We start from the raw sequence: 17,863 nt of genomic DNA on the forward strand, positions 1-17,863 counted from the left end.
TTATTATGTTGAGGTATGTTCCCTCTAAACCTACTTTGTTGAGGGTTTTTATAATGAATGGGTGTTGTACTTTGTCAAATGCTTTTTCTGCGTCTATTGAAATGATCATGTAATTTTTTAATTCTTTCTCTTGTTGATGTGGTGTATCACACTGATTGATTTGTGAATATTGAACCCCCTTGTATCCCAGAAATAAATCTCACTTGATCATAGTGAATGATTATTGTAATATATCATTGCTCTTGGTCTGCTAATATTTTGTTAAGGATTTTTGTATCCATGCTCATCAGAGATATTGGCCTGTAGTTTTCTCTTTTTTTTGTAGTGTATCTGGTTTTAGTATCAGGGTAATGCTGGCCCCTTGAGTGTTAACTTCTGATTGTGACTTGGCAAGCTTAAGACTGAGCTGGCATTTAGGAAAACTTTTTCCTTGAATAAGCTTATTTGAGTTGCTTAAGCAATTTCTGTTTCTCTTTAAAGGACAAATGAAGTCAAAATCCTCCCAAAAGAAAATACGCAGGACTTTATTCTGAGGTTGTTGATGAAAGTGATTCAGCTAGTGATGGATTATGCTGTCCCTTGCCACTCAGGCCTGGTTCTTCCTTGGCACAGGGTGAGATGCTTAGAAAGACTTGAATGAAAGAATATTTATGGTGATTAAGGGAGAGCACTCAGTGTACTTGCAGAAGTGGCTCTGCAAAGGACTACTTTGAACCTAATATACTTCAAAGACCTTACCTTTGCCCAGATAAAGGTTACATATGAATCCAAGATGATACTATTCAAATAATTATTACCAAACAGGTTTAACCCAAGAAAGAATGACCTTCCTTGCTGAAAATGTGGTTCAAGAACGCAGGGGCATATTTGATTTCTCATGGTGATCTGTTTACTTGCATCTAAGATTCAGGTATGAATAGATTAATCCAACCACTGTGTATGGGCTTCAGTTGAATTTAGCATTTCAACTCTCTGAAAGTGGTAACTGTATCATTAGCATAAAGGATCCTCAAAAGGTAAAGACAATAAACAGACTAGCTATGTAAATCAAAAATTTTAAAAGCTTACTTTTCTTTAAGCATATACCAAATATAAATGATTTGGTATGTCTTAGAATAAGAGCCACATTCTTTTGTAGCTTTGGTGTCTTAGGGACACTATAGTGTGGGGAAGGAAAGTTCCTTAACTTTGTCTAGAAGTTGGTAGTAGATCTGAATGCTCAGGTTTCTAGGATTTCAGTACTCTCTATATAATTTTGGAATCACAGCCTAGTAGGATGATGGGGCACTTGGTGTCTGCTTCAGAATTTATCATGATGTTCTTTGACAGTTAAGCTTGTAAGATCAAGAATAAATCAGAAATATTGCTCAGCCATCAAAAAGAATGAAATCTTGCCATTTGCAATGACATGACTAGAACTAGAGGGTATTATGCTAAGCGAAATAAGTCAGAGAAAGACAAATACCTTATGATTTCACTCATATGTGGAATTTAAGAAACAAAATAGAGGATCATTGGGAAGGGAAGGAAAAATAAAATAAGATGAAAACAGAGGGAGGCAAACCATAAGAGATGCTGAACTCTAGGAAACAAACTGAGGGTGGCTGGAGGGGAGGGGGTTGGGGAATCAGGTAATTGGGTGATGTAATGAGCACTGGGTGTTATAGGCAACTGATGAATCACTAAATTCTGCCCTGAAACTAAGAATACAGTATATGTTAACTAAATTGAGTTTAAATAGAAATTTTTTTAAAAAGAATAAATCAGAACATAGATATGCAAAGTTACTTTAGTAAGCAAACTGCTCTCAGGCCTGCAAGACTTGATTGTAACCTGTTGGAATGTGAAAACTGTGTCAGTCTGAACAGGCCAGATTAACCCTAAGGAAGCATAGGAGATGGAGAATCACTGAAGCAAAAGTTGGTGGTCAATTGGCCTCTGTGATGGCAGTTTCTCACAATATAACAATAAATGGCATTTTAATGGCCATCTAAGTCCTGTGTGCATCTTAATTATCTTGAGATATCTCTAAGGACTGGTGTGGAAATAGAATAGGGCAGTGGCCAACAAGTACATGGAGAGGTGCTCAGCATCATTAATCATCAGGGAAATACAAATCAAAACTGCAATGAGTTATCACCTCACACCTGTTAGAAGGGCTGTCATCAAAAAGAAGAGCGATAACAAGTGTTGATGAGAATGTAGAGAAAAGGGAACCCTTGTGCACTTTTGTTGGGAATACAGTGGTGCAGCCATTGTAGAAAACAGTATGGAGATTCCTCAAAAATTAAAAATAGAAATACATATGATCCAGCAATTTTACTTCTGGGTATATATTGAAAGGAAACAAAAACAGGATGCTGAAGAGATATATGTACCCTGGTGTTCACTGCAGCATTATTTATAATAGCCAAGGCATAGAAACAACCTTAGTATCCATTGATAGATGAATGGATAAAGAAAATGTGATACACACACACACACACACACATATGCACACACACAGAGGAATATTATTCAGCCCTAAAAAGGGAATCCTGCCATTTGTGACGACATGGATAGACCTTGAGGGCATTATGTTAAGTGAAATAAGTCAGTCAGAGAAAGACAAATACTGTATGCTCTCACTTATATGTGGAGTCTAAAAAAGCCAAACTCATAGAAACAGAGAACAGATTCATTGGTGGTTGCTAGAGGTGGGGGTGTGGGGAATGAGGGAAATGGATGAAGGTGGTCCAAAGGTACAAACTTCCAGTAATAAGATAAATATTGGGGATGTAATGTACGGCACGGGTGACTGTATTTAACAATACTGTATTGTATATTTGTTTTTTTATTAACATATAATGTATTACTTGTTTCAGGGGTACAGGTCTGTGATTCATCAGTCTTAAACAATTCACAGTGCTCACCACAGAACATACCCTCCCCATTGTCCATCACGCAGTTACCCTATCCCTCCTACCCCCCTCCACTCCAGCAACTCTCAGTTTGTTTCCTGAGATTAAGAGTCTCTTATGGTTTGTCTCTCTCTCTGGTTTCATCTTGTTTCATTTTTCCCTCCCTTCCCCTATGATCCTCTGTCTTGTTTCTCAAATTCCTCATATCAGTGAGATCCTTCTCTGATTGATGTATTTCGCTTAACATAATATCCTGTAGTTCTATCCACGTTATTGCAAATGGCAAGATTTCATGTTTTTGAAGGCTGCATAATATTCCATTGTATACCACATCTTCTTTATCCATTCATCTGTTGATGGACTTCTAGGCTCTTTCCATAGTTGGCTATTGTGGACATTGCTACTATAAACATTGGGGTGCATGTACCCCTTCGGACATTTGTATCTTTGGGGTAAATACCCAGTATTGCACTTGCTGGGTCGTATGGTAGCTCTATTTTCAACTTTTTGAGGAACCTGCATACTGTTTTCCAGAGTGGCTGCACCAGCTTGCATTCCCACCAACAGTGTAGGAGGGTACCCCTTTCTCCGCATCCTCGCCAACATTTGTCATTTCCTGACTTGTTAATTTTAGCCATTCTGACTGGTGTGAGGTGGTACCTCATTGTGGTTTTGATTTGTATTTCCCTGATGCCGAGTGATGCTGTCTGTTTTTTCATGTGTCTGTTGGCCATTTGGATGTCTTCTTTGCAGAAATGTCTGTTCATGTCTTCTGCCCATTTCTTGATTGGATTATTTATTCTTTGGGTGTTGAGTTTGATAAGTTCTTTATAGATTTTGGATACTAGTCCTTTATCTGCTATGTCATTTGCAAATATCTTCTCCCATTCTGTTGGTTGACTTTTGGTTTTGTTGACTGTTTCTTTTACTGTGCAAAAGCTTTTTATCTTGATGAAGTCCCAATAGTTCATTTTTGCCCTTGCTTCCCTTGCCTTTGGCAATGTTTCTAGGAAGAAGTTGCTGCGGCTGAGGTCGAAGAGGTTGCTGCCTGTGTTCTCAAAGATTTTGATGGATTCCTGTCTCACATTTAGGTGTTTCATCCATTTTGAGTCTGTTTTTGTGTGTGGTGTAAGGAAATGGTCCAGTTTCATTCTTCTGCATGTGGCTGTCCAATTTTTCCAACACCGTTTGTTGAAGAGACTTTTTTCCACTGGACATTCTTTCCTGCTTTGTCGAAGATTAGTTGACCATAGCGTTGAGGGTCCATTTCTGGGCTCTCTATTCTGTTCCATTGATCTATGTGTCTGTTTTTGTGCCAGTACCATACTGTCTTGATAATTACAGCTTTGTAATAGAGCTTGAAGTCTGGAATTGTGATGCCACCAGCTTTGCTTTTCTTTTTCAACACTCCTCTGGCTATTTGGGGTCTTTTCTGGTTCCATACAAATTTTAGGATTATTTGTTCCATTTCTTTGAAAAAAGTGGATGGTATTTTGATAGGGATTGCATTGAATGTGTAGATTGCTCTAGGCAGCGTAGACATCTTCACAATATTTGTTCTTCCAATCCATGAGCATGGAACGTTTTTCCATTTCTTTGTGTCTTCCTCAATTTCTTTCATGAGTATTTTATAGTTTTCTGAGTACAGATTCTTTGCCTCTTTGGTTAAATTTATTCCTAGGTATCTTATGGTTTTGGGTGCAATTGTAAATGGGATCGACTCCTTAATTTCTCTTTCTTCTGTCTTGTTGTTGGTGTATAGAAATGCAACTGAGTTCTGTGCATTGATTTTATATCCTGCCACTTTACTGAATTCCTGTATTAGTTCTAGCAGTTTTGGGGTGCAGACTTTTAGGTTTTCCACATGAAGTATCATATCATCTGCAAAGAGTGAGAGTTTGACTTCTTCTTTGCTGATTCGGATGCCTTTTATTTCTTTTTGTTGTCTGATTGCTGTGGCTAGGACTTCTAGTACTATGTTGAATAGCAGTGGTGATAGTGGACATCCCTGCCATGTTCCTGACCTTAGGGGGAAAGCTCTCAGTTTTTCCCCATTGAGAATGATATTCGCTGTGGGTTTTTCATAGATGGCTTTTATGATATTGAGGTATGTATCCTCTCTCCCTACACTCTGAAGAGTTTTAATGAAGAAAGGATGCTGTACTTTGTCAAATGCTTTTTCTGCGTCTATTGAGAGGATCATATGGTTTTTGTTCTTTCTTTAATTAATGTATCACATTGATTGATTTGCAGATGTTGAACCAAACTTGCAGCCCAGGAATACATCCCACTTGGTTGTGGTGCATAATCCTTTTAATGTACTGTTGGATCCTATTGGCTAGTATTTGGTGAGAATTTTTGCATCCATGTTCTCAGGGATATTGGTCTGTAGTTCTCCTTTTTGATGGGATCTTTGTCTGGTTTTGGGATCGAGGTAATGCTGGCCTCGTAAAATGAGTTTGGAAGTTTTCCTTCCATTTCTATTCTTTGAAACAGCTTCAGAAGAGTAGGTATTAATTCTTCTTTAAATGTTTGGTAGAATTCCCCTGGGAAGCCATCTGGCCCTGGGCTCTTGTTTTGGGAGGTTTTTGATTACTGCTTCAATTTCCTTGGTGGTTCAGGTTTTCTCTTTCTTCCTGGTTCAATTTTGGTAGTTTATATGTCTCTAGGAATGCATCCATTTCTTCCAGATTATCTAATTTGCTGGCATATAGTTGCTCATAATATGTTTTTATAATTGTTTGTATTTCTTTGGTGTTGGTTGTGATCTCTCCTCTTTCATTCATGGTTTTATTTATTTGGGTCCTTTCTCTCTCTCTCTTTTTTTTTTTTTATAAGTCTGGCCAGGGGTTTATCCATCTTATTAATTCTTTCAGAGAACCAGCTCCTAGTTTCATTGATCTGTTCTACTGTTCTTTTGGTTTCTTTTTCATTGATTTCTACTCTGATCTTTATTCTTTCTTTTCTCCAGCTGGGTTTAGGCTTTATTTGCTGTTCTTTCTCCAGCTCCTTTAGGTGTTGGTTTAGGTTGTGTGTTTGAGACCTTTCTTATTTCTTGAGAAAGGCTTGCATTGCTATATACTTCCCTCTTAGGACCACCTTTGCTGCATCCCAAAGATTTTGAACAATTGTATTTTCATTTTCATTTGTTTCTGTGAATTTTATAAATTCTTCTTTAATTTACTGGTTGACCCATTCATTCTTTAGTAGGATGCTCTTTAGCCTCCATGTATTTGAGTTCTTTCTGACTTTCCTCTTGTGATGGAGTTCTAGTTTCAAAGCATTGTGGTCCAAAAATATGCAGGGAATGATCCCAATCTTTTGGTACCAGTTGAGACCTGATTTGTGACCTAGGATGTGATCTATTCTGGAGAATGTTCCATGGGCACTAGAGAAGAATGTGTATTCTGTTGCTTTGGGATGGAATGTTCTCAATATATCGTGAAGTCCATTTGGTCCAGTGTATCATTTAAAATCTTTATTTCCTTGTTGATCTTTTGCTTAGATGATCTGTCCATTTCAGTGAGGGGGGTGTTAAAGTCCCCTACTATTATGGTATTGTTGTCAATGTGTTTCTTTGATTTTGTTATTTATTGGCTTATATAATTGGCTGCTCCCATGTTAGAGGCATAGATATTTACAATTGTTAGATCTTCTTGTTGGATATAGTGTCCTTCCTCAGCTCTTATTATAGTCTTTGGTTTAAAATCTAATTTGTCTGATACAAAGATTGCCACCCCAGCTTTCTTTTGATGTCTATTAGCATGGTAAATTGTTTTCCACCCCCTCACTTTCAATCTGGAGGTCTAAAGTGTCTAAATGAGTCTCTTGCAGACAGCATATCGATGGGTCTTGTTTTTTTATACCATCTGATACCCTGTGTCTTTTGATTGGGGCATGTAGCCCATTTACATTCAGGGTAACTATTGAAAGATATGAATTTAGTGCCATTGTAGTGCCTGTAAGGTGACTGTTACTGTATATTGGCTCCGTTCCTTTCTGGTCAATGTTGCTTTTAGGCTCTATCTTTGCTTAGAGGACTCCTTTCAATATTTCTTGTAGGACTGGTTTCGTATTTGCAAATTCTTTTAGTTTTTGTTAGTCCTGGAAGATTTTTATCTCTCCTTCTATTTTCAATGACAGCCTAGCTGCATATAGTATTCTTGGCTGCATATTTTTCTCTTTAGTGCTCTGAATATATCATGCCAGTCCTTTCTGGCCTACCAGGTCTCTGTGGATAGGTCTGTTGCCAATCTAATGTTTCTATCATTGTAGGTTACAGACCTCTTGTCCCGAGCTGCTTTCAGGATTTTCTCTTTGTCTCTGAGGCTTGTAAGTTTTACTATTAGATGTTGGGGTATTGACCTAATTTTATTGATTTTTGAGGGGAGTTTTCTGTGCCTCCTGGATTGTGATGCCTGTTTCCTTCCCCAAATTAGGGAAGTTCTCTGCTATAATTTGCTCCAATATACCTTCTGCCCCTCTCTCTCTTTTTTCTTCTTCTGGGATCCCAATTATTCTAATATTGTTTCGTATTATGGTATCACTTATCTCTCGAATTCTATCCTCGTGACCCAGTAGTTGTTTATCTCTCTTTTTCTCAGCTTCTTTATTCTCCATCATTTGGTCTTCTATATCACTAATTCTCTCTTCTGCCTCATTTATCCTAGCAGTTAGAGCCTCCATTTTTTATTGCACTTCATTAATAGCCTTTTTGATTTAGACGTGGTTAGATTTTAGTTCTTTTATTTCTCCAGAAAGGGTTTCTCAAGTATCTTCCATGCTTTTTTCAAGCCCAGCTAGTATCTTTATAATCGTCATTCTGAACTCTAGTTCTGACATCTTATGAATGTCCATATTGATTAAGTCCCTGGCAGTTGGTACTGCCTCTTGTTCTTTTTTTTGAGGTGAGTTTTTCCGTCTTGTCATTTTGTCCAGAGGAGAAAAGATGAATGAGAGAACAAATGCTAACAGGGTAACAGTGACCCCAGAAAAATATACACTAAACAAATCAGAAGAGACCCGAAACCGGGGGAAAGAAAGGGAAAGAAAGAAAAAAGAAAAGAAAAAGAAAAAAAGGATATGATCAAATAATGATGAATAGATCAGTGCCACATACTAGATTTTGGGCGTATTTTGGTCTGTTATAAGAAACTGCCTCCCAAAATTTTAATGAAAGAAAAACTTATATATGTATAACAATAAGGGTAAATATGATGAAGGGAAGGAATATGACTGTAAAGATGAAAATTATAAAAGATTTTATAAAAGAAATTGATAAGATAAGAAGTTGGCTGAAAAAAGAAAGAAGAGAAATTTGAAAAAAAAAAAGGGGAGGAGAGAATGTGATCAGACAGGAGACTATAACAAAGCCATACACTAGAGATTTAGGGTATATTTTGGTCTGTTAGAAGAAACTGTAGCCCAAAATTTTAAAGAGAGAACAACTTATATATATACAAAAGTAAGGTTAACTACAATGAAGGGATAGAATATGACTCTAAAAATGAAAAATAAAAAAGATTTTTAAAAAAGGGATTGATAAGATGTTCGTTGAGAAAGGGAAAAAGAAAAATTCAAAAAAAATAGAAAAAGAAAAAAAAGAAAATTAAAAAAATTAACTTTGAAAAACTAAAGAATCATGGGGAAAAAACCATGAATTCTGTGAGCTGTATTCCTGTAGTGCTAGAGTTCTGCCATTCTCATTGATTGGTAAACTTGGTCTTGGCTGGCTATTCTTGCTGATCTTCTGGGGGAGGGGCCTGTTGCAGGGGTTTGCAAATGTCTGCCGGTGGCGGAATTGCCCCGCCCTTGCTGGAGTGGGGCTAAGTAATCTGCTTGGGTTTGCTCTTGGGTATCTTTTGTTCCCTGCAAACTTTCCGTAGAGCTTTGGAGGACAAGAGTGAATATGGCGGACTCCCAAGCTGAGAACTCCCAAGCGGAGAACTCGGGGCCCCACTCCTCAGTGAGCCCCCAGAGAAAAGCAGTCAAGCTCTCCTGTCTCCCTGTCCCGGCCACACTCTGTGCTCACCCAGCCTGTGACCAAGCATTTTTATCTCTGGCACATGACCCCATGTGGAGTCTCCAAACCCAGCAGGTCCCTGCGGTGTGCTCCCGCGCTGCTCCTCCCAGGGGAGGAGGGGGAGTCTACCCGGATCTTCTGCTTTTTGGGTCCCTGCTGGAAGAGCAGTGGCCCGACTGTGCCACAGATCACGGTTTATGGCAACCCCGAGCTGAGAGCCCACTCCTTGGCTCTGTCTCTGCAGCCGGCTTCCCCGCTCTGATACCTGGGAGCTCTGCCGCACTCAGGCACCCCCGGTTTTTCTGTGACCCCGGGGGTCCTGAGACCGCACTTTCCCAGTGAGGATTCCACCCCCTGCTTAGCCACTGGAGCGGCGTCCCTCAGCGGAGCTGACTTCTAAAGGTTCCGATTTTGTGCTCCGTGGCTCTATCGCTTGCCGGTATCGGCTGATGGAGGCTCCCTCCCCCCCGACCATCTATCTTCCCGAATATCGCCTTGGATTCACTTCTCCACATGTCCTACCTTTCAGAAAATGGTCGCTTTTCTATTCATAGAATTGCTGCTAATCTTTTCTTTGATCTCCTGTTGAGTTTGTAGGTATTCAGAATGGTTTGATAACTAGCTGAATTCCTGGGACCAGATGAAATTTAGGTCTCCTACTCCTCTGCCGTCTTTCTCCTCCCTCTCCTGTATTGTATATTTGAAAGTTGCTAAGAGAGTAGATCTAAATGTTCTCATCACAAGAAAAAAATTTGTTAACTATGCTAGGTGATAAATGCTAACTAATTTTATTGTGGTAATCATTTTACAATATATATGTATATCAAATCATTGTGTTATATACCTTAAAGTAATATAATATGTTAATTATATCAATAAATTTGGGAAGAAAGAAATGGAACAACTGAGTTTGGTGACTTGAATGTTGAACGGTGTAAGGTTAAGAAAGCCTGTTGTCTCCCAGTTTGAATAAATTCTTGGTCTTAAGGTCTTGAAAGCAGAAGACCAGATTGAGATTCATCTGGCTTTCTCTTTTTAGATGACACTCCTATACTGGACCTAGCTTCATTCATTTTATTTTATTTGTCTTTATTCATCCACTTTTAAAAATGACTCAAAAAATGTACAAGTAAGTTAGTTTTGAATACTAATAGAAAGGATTCCAATTCAGTGCACTACCCCTATAGGTATTTAAATGATATAAAATAGTATGGTGAAATTTCCCTGAAAAAAATTAGTCCCATGACTGTCCTTGAAAAGTATAAAGAGTAGTATTATAATAAGAAATGGAAGGGCAAGTTAAAGTGTGCAGTATAACAATTTTCAGACTTTTCCTCTCAGTACTTCACATGGTTCAGAAGAATAAGCCAAAAGTTGATTGATTTTGGGGGGCATGTCCCAAAGTGGCTCAGTGCAAACAGAGCATTTTTGTCTTAATTTTAGCTTAAAAAACTATGGGGGGAAGTCATGGGTAATTTGTATTCTTAACCATAATATTTGCATATAGGTATGGGTACTCAGTGCGTGGAAATATAGTGAAAATTCATTTTTGGCTTTTTCGTTTGGAAAAAGATTTCTGGTTTTGGGTAAATGCCCTCATCTCTTTATATGTTGCTCATGTACTATCATTTCCAGAAATGGATCTTGATGGGTCACACTCCTAGAAACACAGGGTTATAGGTTACTTAGGTGAGAATTAAATGAGATAATAGATGAAGATCACCTTACAATGCATAATATGCCACATTAAGAGTGAGGGTTTTCATTTGTTTTTGTTTTTGTTTTTAAATCTTAGTGTTCTTTACAACTTAAATTCTTTCAGAATTGGGTTTTATGCCCAAGTAAAAAATTAATAGGGGAGAAAATGTTAAGATGTAGGGCAGGAGGCTTCTTGGCTTAGACTTTCTTTGACATGATTAGGATCAGGTACAACAAAGTTATGGGCCCAGCACGCTTCCGCTGCACGGTACAACAAAGTTAACTAACCATTGGTATAATTGATGCCCTTGCAGGAGGGAGCACTGGCAGCTGCTGGGTAATTTGAAGACTACTGTGGAGGGTCTGGTGTCAGCCAACAGTCCCAACGTCTGGTCCAAGTATGGTGGCCTGGAACGGCTTTGCAGGGACATGCAGAGCATCCTCTATCATGGGCTCATCCACGACCAGGTATGTAAACCTCTTCTTTTTTGCCAGATTAACTGTACCACTTGTTGGAAAGAAACAGTTGCATTAAGTTGTTGGCAGGGAGAACATGAAGGCCACTAGTTTGTGAGCCCTTGAGGGTAGAACTGTAATATGAGGAGGAGGAGGACAATAAGGATAATGATGATGAATCACTAGGATTTTTCTCTTAGGAGCACCTTAGGGCACATCTGAGAAGTATTTACAGAATATTGTCATTTTTAGAATATCCTCAGCATCATTTTGTAGATAACTGGTTGATTCTTGGGAATGATAGTTTTAGTTACAGCTTAATTTTTTTTTTTTTTAAGATTTTATTTATTTATTTGAGACAGAGAGAATGAGAGAGAGAGCACATGAGAGGGGGGAGGGTCAGAGGCAGAAGCAGGCTCCCTGCCGAGCAGGGAGCCCGATGCAGGACTCGATCCAGGGACTCCAGGATCATGACCTGAGCCGAAGGCAGTCGCTCAACCAACTGAGCCACCCAGGCGCCCCAGCTTAATTTTTTAAAATATAAACTTTATTAATACTGAGTTTCTTTTCTGTAATATCCTCACTCTAATAAACTTTGAGTATTGATAAGGAGTGAAATGTAATAATACTTAATGGTTTTTGCTTCATCTTTGGCAATTACTCCATTTGCAGTGTTTTAAATAAGGTTCAGATCTGGATAAAATTGTCAAGTGAGTCATTGGCTCTGGTATCCTCCTACTTTAAAAAATCAGACCTCACAAATATGTGCATAATCATGTGTTCCCAAACACTCATGCTCATCCCATGTCAGGGTCTAGTATTCTTCCCTGGAACTCTCTCTCTTGAGCCAAGCTTCTCTAGAATTTTTTAATCAGAACTTATTCTCAACTAGACTAGCAGTCACATTGAAAAAGAGCTAATCAAATAATTGGCATTAAGGTATTCACAGTTGATAGGATTTAATATGCTACCCTCCCTTCTGAAAATATGTGTATATTACTTCTGAACAGTATCTTCAAACTAATGTTCCTGTTAGATATTTTCAGAATTCAATGGAGAAGTTGGCTTAGGTTAGATTTTCTTTATTCAGAATAAGTTCTGAAATTGAGGCTCTCTCGGAGAGTTTCTTAATGGTTATTGTTATTCAAACACCATTCTGGGAATTTGGAGGCAGCATTGTGTGGTACACTGATAAAAGTCTTTGGAACCAGGTAGAACCTAGATTGAAATCTAGACTCACTGCTCAGGTGCTTGGGGGAAAAAAAAAATGGAGTACTAGTTACCGTTATAGACGTCTGAGTTGAACTGTTCATATTTTAATCCCAGCTTCAGCACTGGGTAGTATTGGGTAAGTTACCGCTTTATGCCTGTTTACTCATTTGTAAAATGAGATAACCCTGGTACCTACCTCATAGGATTATTGTGAGAATTAAATGAGATGATATACATGAAAAGCTTTAAAAAACATAAGTTGACAGTTGATCTTAACTCTTAGGCAATATTAATTTTTTTGAGGCTTGTTTTTCTCATCTATACAAATGAAGATAATGTTATTTATATCGTAATGTTTGATGGACAGATGAAATGAAATAGCACACAAATTTGCCTATGCAGTTGGTGGCACATAGGAAATAATAATTGTTTCTTTCATTTTTTAAAGTTTCAAGTTACATGTAGTCCTATGGAAAAAAAATAGTTACGAAGACTGGAATTTATAGAACAAATAAGTCAACCCACTGCAATCTGGTTTTTGCCCATACCACTGGTGATCTTGCTACTGAAATTTAAGTAAAATCATGTCCATGTTACCAGATCCATGAACATTTCTTCTTCTTTGAACACTGTCATATGTTCTTCACTGTTGACCATCATCACACCTTGACTTACATGTACGGTGTTATTATCTTCCTTTTTTTTTTTTTTAAAGGTTTTATTTATTTATTTGACAGAGAGAGACAGCGAGAGAGGGAACACAAGCAGGGGGAGTAGGAGAGGGAGAAGCAGGTTTCCTGCTGAGCAGGGAGCCCGATGCAGGGCTCTATCCCAGGACCCTGGGATCATGACCTGAGCCGAAGGCAGACGCTTAACGATTGAGCCACCCAGGCGCCCCGGCATTATTACCTTCTAATGTCATAGAGTTCTCCTCCCTCTGTGACCATTCCTTCTTAGTTTCTTTCCCTGGAATCTCTTCTTTTTGGATTTTAGCATTTAGTGGGATTCTGTCCTATGTCCTTATCTCTTCTTACTTTGTACATTTTCCTGAAACAGCCTCACCTACTCGCATTGTTTTAACTATCACCCATGTACTGAAGACCCCCAGTTCAGACACCTCTGCTGAACTCCAGATCCATAAGACTAGCTGTCTGCTATACATTATCATATAGCTGTCTGTCGTACAGGCCAAGCACAAAATGACCCAAAACAAACTTATTTTCCTCATGAGATTGCCCTTCCTCCTATTTTTAACACTAATTTGTGGCATTGCCAGCCACTCAGTCTCCCAAGCCAGAAACTTGGGAATCATGCCACATGTTGTACAAAAACTCAATACAAGTTTCCCAGGCTGATGACCAAAATAACTACTAGATTAGTGTCACTACCATTTTAGTGGTTAAGCACTTGCATCTTGATACCAAAAAGGTTCTTTTCTTGGCTCTGTTACTAATTTTACATTGTCATCTAGAGTAATCACTTCACCATATTACAAGGCAGTTTTCCCATCTGTGCCAGAAAGAGAAAATGTCATAATGAAATAGTAAAGTCAGTGGGATTCCAAATGAAGGTTGTTTGGTAAAGGCAAAACAATATTAATGTATCTCGTTAGAATTATTAATGAATGGTATCTGTGAAAGCATGTCATTATCAGAATGAAAAATATTAAAGTATATGGTCATCTGCAAAATAGCGGTAGTGTTCATAAGTGAAAACAGAGTAAACCAGGCAAATCTGTCATACACACACTTTTCAACTACAGGCTATAATGGAAAGAATCATAACCAGAAGATCCATACCAGTTTCACTGCTGCTCTGTTCTGCCTTGTGAAGATCTAACAATTAATGTCTGTGTCAAGGACTTATTTTTCCCTTTCATTTCCTCCCTAAAGATTAAGGCTTTCAAAGGCTTCTGGCTGCTGCGTCATCAGGAAGCTATTCTGGGTGTTGTGCCCTTGGAGAGGGGGAAGGGATACAGTGATTCACGCTGGTCGTATCTATTCTGTGCTTTCATGAGGATGTGTTATGGAATGTGAACTTTATTTTTTTAAAGCACTCAGGGCCTTATGAAAGCTATAACATCATGACCATATTTTTAGAGAGATCTCATTTTCCCTGACAGCCTGCATCGGGGCTACCTTTTAGTTTTCCCATAAGGCAAGGCATATTTGATCTTTTCTTTTCTACTGCTTAGAAATGTGGAGACACTCAGTCCCTAAGATTCCTCAGCTGAATAGGAGAAATAAAAAGATTCTCCTCTTTTCCACCACCAAGAAGAAACTTCTTCTTGGCAATATAGGTGGCCCGATTTAAAAAATAACAATAACAACACAAAAGACCTCTGTGTATTTTTTTTTTCTGAATATATGTTATATATTTTTATTTGTTGAAAATTTGGAAAATACTGAAAAAGAATTTGAAGAAAGTAAATATCACCCTCAAGTCAACACCAAGTATTATTACTCTTTAACATTTGGGTAGATCTTACTTTTTTTCTCTGCATTTATGCGCTTTTTAAAATATTAAGATTGTACTGTACATATCATTGTGTAACTTGCTTTAAAATATTTAATTTTTTAAAGTAATACATTTTATATATTTAGTTTTTTAAATAAACAGTACATTTATATGGTTAAAAAAAGCATATAACTATATTCAGTGAAATATCTTGTTTCCTTCCAGTCCTGTAGGTAACTGCTGTTTACCAGTTTCTTTCCAAAGAATTTTTATGTTTATAAAAGATTTTATGAATACTTTTCTTTGCTATACTTCTTGATTTTCCATACAAATAAAAGCATGCTATAATTACTACTCTGCACCTTGGTTTTTTCACTTGATATGTCTTGTGATTCATTCCAAATCATTACATAAAGTACTTTTCTTTTTTACAGCTGTCATTTTATAATATTCCATTGTATGTACCATAATTTATGTAACCAGTCCCCTGGTAATGGACTTTTAGATTACTTCCAGTCGTTTACAGTTAGCAACAGTGCTAAGGTGAATAAGCCTTGTGTCATTTTGCCCTTTACCATAGGATATTCCTAGAAGTAGAATTTTTAGGCTAAAGGGTATGTGCATTTCAATTTGGATAGGTACTGCTAAATTGCCCTCCAGGAAGTTATGTCTGTTTACATCCTCACCAACAATGTATAAGAGTATTTGCTTCTCCAAACCCATGCCAGTATGGGGTGTTACTAAACTGTAACTATCACCAATATGATAGGTAAAAATTTACATTTCTCTTATTATGAAAGATGTTTATGAGAGCCTTATTTTCTATGAACTTTTTCCTATTTTCCCCCATTGGATTGTTAGTCTTTTCCTATGGATTTGTAAGAGTTTTTTATTAATGGAATTAATCCTTTGTAATGTGAATTGCAAATATTTTCTCCTGGTTTGTCTTTTGCCATTTCATATGGTGGCTTTTATATGTAGAAATATCTGATGGGGGGGCAAAGGGAGAGGGAGAGAGAACCTTTTATTTATTTTGAGAGAGAGCACACACATACACTTGTGGTGGGGAGGTGCAGAGTGCAGAGGGAGAGAGAGAATCTCAGGCCGACTCCCTACTGAGCATACCCACATGGGGATTGATCTCACAATCCTGAGATCATGACCTGAGCCGTAATCAAGAGTTGGGCGCTTAACCGACTGAGCCACCCAGGCGCCCCTCTGATTTTTAGTAAGTCAAACTGATTGTTTCTTTCAGGGCTTCTGGGCTCTGTATGATGCTCTGAAAGGGCTTCCCCACTGTACGGTTATTACAAATGTTTCTCCCTGGTTTCTTCTATTAATGGCTTTATTTTTTACACTTAAACCATTTCATCTGTAATTTATTTTGAAGTTACTTAATTCCCTTGGCACACAGATCTATTTCTGGTTTTTTATTATGGTCTGTTGTTGTCTATTTTGTGTCATCTCTGCTCAGTTTTAATTATTGTAGCTTTTCATTATGGTAGAAATAGCCCCTCACTTGTACAGCATCTTTTTTTTTATTTTAAGATTTTATTTATTTATTTGACAGAGACAGAGATAGCAAGAGCAGGAACACAAGCAGCGGGAGTGGGAGAGGGAGAAGCAGGCTTCCCCCCGAGGAGGGAGCCCGACGTGGGACTTGATCCCAGGACCCTGGGATCATGACCTGAGCCGAAGGCAGACACTTAACGACTGAGCCACCCAGGCACCCTGTATGCATCTTTTGTTGTTGATTTTTTTCCCCTAACATTCAAACATTTGTCATTTTATTTAGTCCTTAACTGCTTCATCATTTTTTGGATAAGGACAGGAAAACCTTCTTATACAACGTGATCTGAATCATTTTCTGATCAAATGAGAGCAATTAAGGAGTCATTCAAACATTTTATTTTATTTTAAAACATCTAAAATTACATTTATTCAACAGTCTTTGGATATAGGGCCAAAACCTTTTCTGGGAGTATGGATCCACTGATGGAGTTTCATAGCATCTTTCTTGAATAAATTGCACCCATAATACATGATACAGGACTTCCAGTTTTAATTTCCTTATACTGGACTAGCAGGTTAAAGATCCAGTAATATTAGTATAAAACCTACATTTTTAGTTTTTTTTTTCCTTCTAACTTTGAAAGTTGTCTTGCCTCTACATAGTTTGACATCAAGTTTTTATAGAAGTTTCTGTGTGGGCGTAAATTTTCAGCTCCTTTGGTTAAATACCAAGGAATGTAATTGCTGGATCCTATGGTAAAAGTATATTTAGTTTTGTAAGAAACTGCCAAACTGTCTTCCAAAGTAGCTATACCATTTTGCGTTGTCACGAGCAATGAATGAGAGTTCCTTTTGCTCCACATCCTCATCGGCATTTAATGTTGGTATTGTTTTGTATTTTGGCCGTTCTAATGTAAGTATATAGTGGTACTGTGTTGTTTTAATTTGCATCTTCATATATTTTGGATAACATTCCTTTATCATATGTGGCTTGTGCAAATATTTTCTCCCAGTTTGTGGTTTGTCTTTTCTTTCTCTTGACATTGTTGGTCACAGAGCAGAAGTGTTTAATTTTAGTGAAGTCTAGCTTACAAGTTCTTTGTTTCATGGATCATGCTTTTGGTCTTGTATCAGAAAAGTCATCACCATACCCAAGGTCATCTAAGTTTCTTCCTATGTTATCTTCTAGAAGATTTATAGTTTTGCATTTTACATTTACGTCTATGACTCATTTTGACTTAATTTTTGTGACAGGTGTAAGGTCTGTGTCTAGATTCATTTTTTTTGCATGTGGATGTCCAGTGTTTCAGCACCATGTTGAAAAGACTGTAATTGCTCCATTGTGTTGCCTTTGCTCCCTTGTCAAAGGTTAGTTGATTTTATTTATGTGTGTCTGTTTCTGAGCTCTCTATTCTGTTTCACTGCTCTCTTTGTCTATTTATTCCCCAATACTACATTGCCTTGATTACTGTGCCTTTATAGTAAGTCTTCAAGTCAGATAGTGTCAGTCGTTTTTGAAGAGAAACTTTGCTCTTGTCTTTCAATATTGTTTTAGCTATTCTGGGTCTTTTGCTTCTCCATATAAACCTAACAATGAATTTATTGA

General features: G+C 37.8%; 1 protein-coding gene across 11 annotated transcripts in view; it reads left to right on the forward strand.

The window, feature by feature from the left end:
- Nucleotides 1-17,863, forward strand: part of RUBCN (rubicon autophagy regulator) — a 68,545-nt gene that overhangs the window by 13,153 nt on the left and 37,529 nt on the right. For 10 of the 11 annotated variants that reach the window (XM_064574481.1, XM_064574679.1, XM_064574518.1 and 7 more), the window contains exon 2: nt 10,935-11,088. In XM_064574481.1, the coding sequence (XP_064430551.1) occupies nt 10,935-11,088 (154 nt within the window). Of the gene's footprint in view, nt 1-10,934; nt 11,089-17,511; nt 17,626-17,863 lie in introns of those variants that run through there. The other variant, XM_064574821.1, reaches the window with a different exon arrangement.

Source organism: Mirounga angustirostris, unplaced genomic scaffold, assembly GCF_029215605.1.
Source record: "Mirounga angustirostris isolate CCGP_5_RB_7025 unplaced genomic scaffold, mMirAng1.0.hap1 SCAF_1, whole genome shotgun sequence".
In the NCBI taxonomy this organism is placed as follows: Eukaryota; Metazoa; Chordata; class Mammalia; order Carnivora; family Phocidae; genus Mirounga; species Mirounga angustirostris.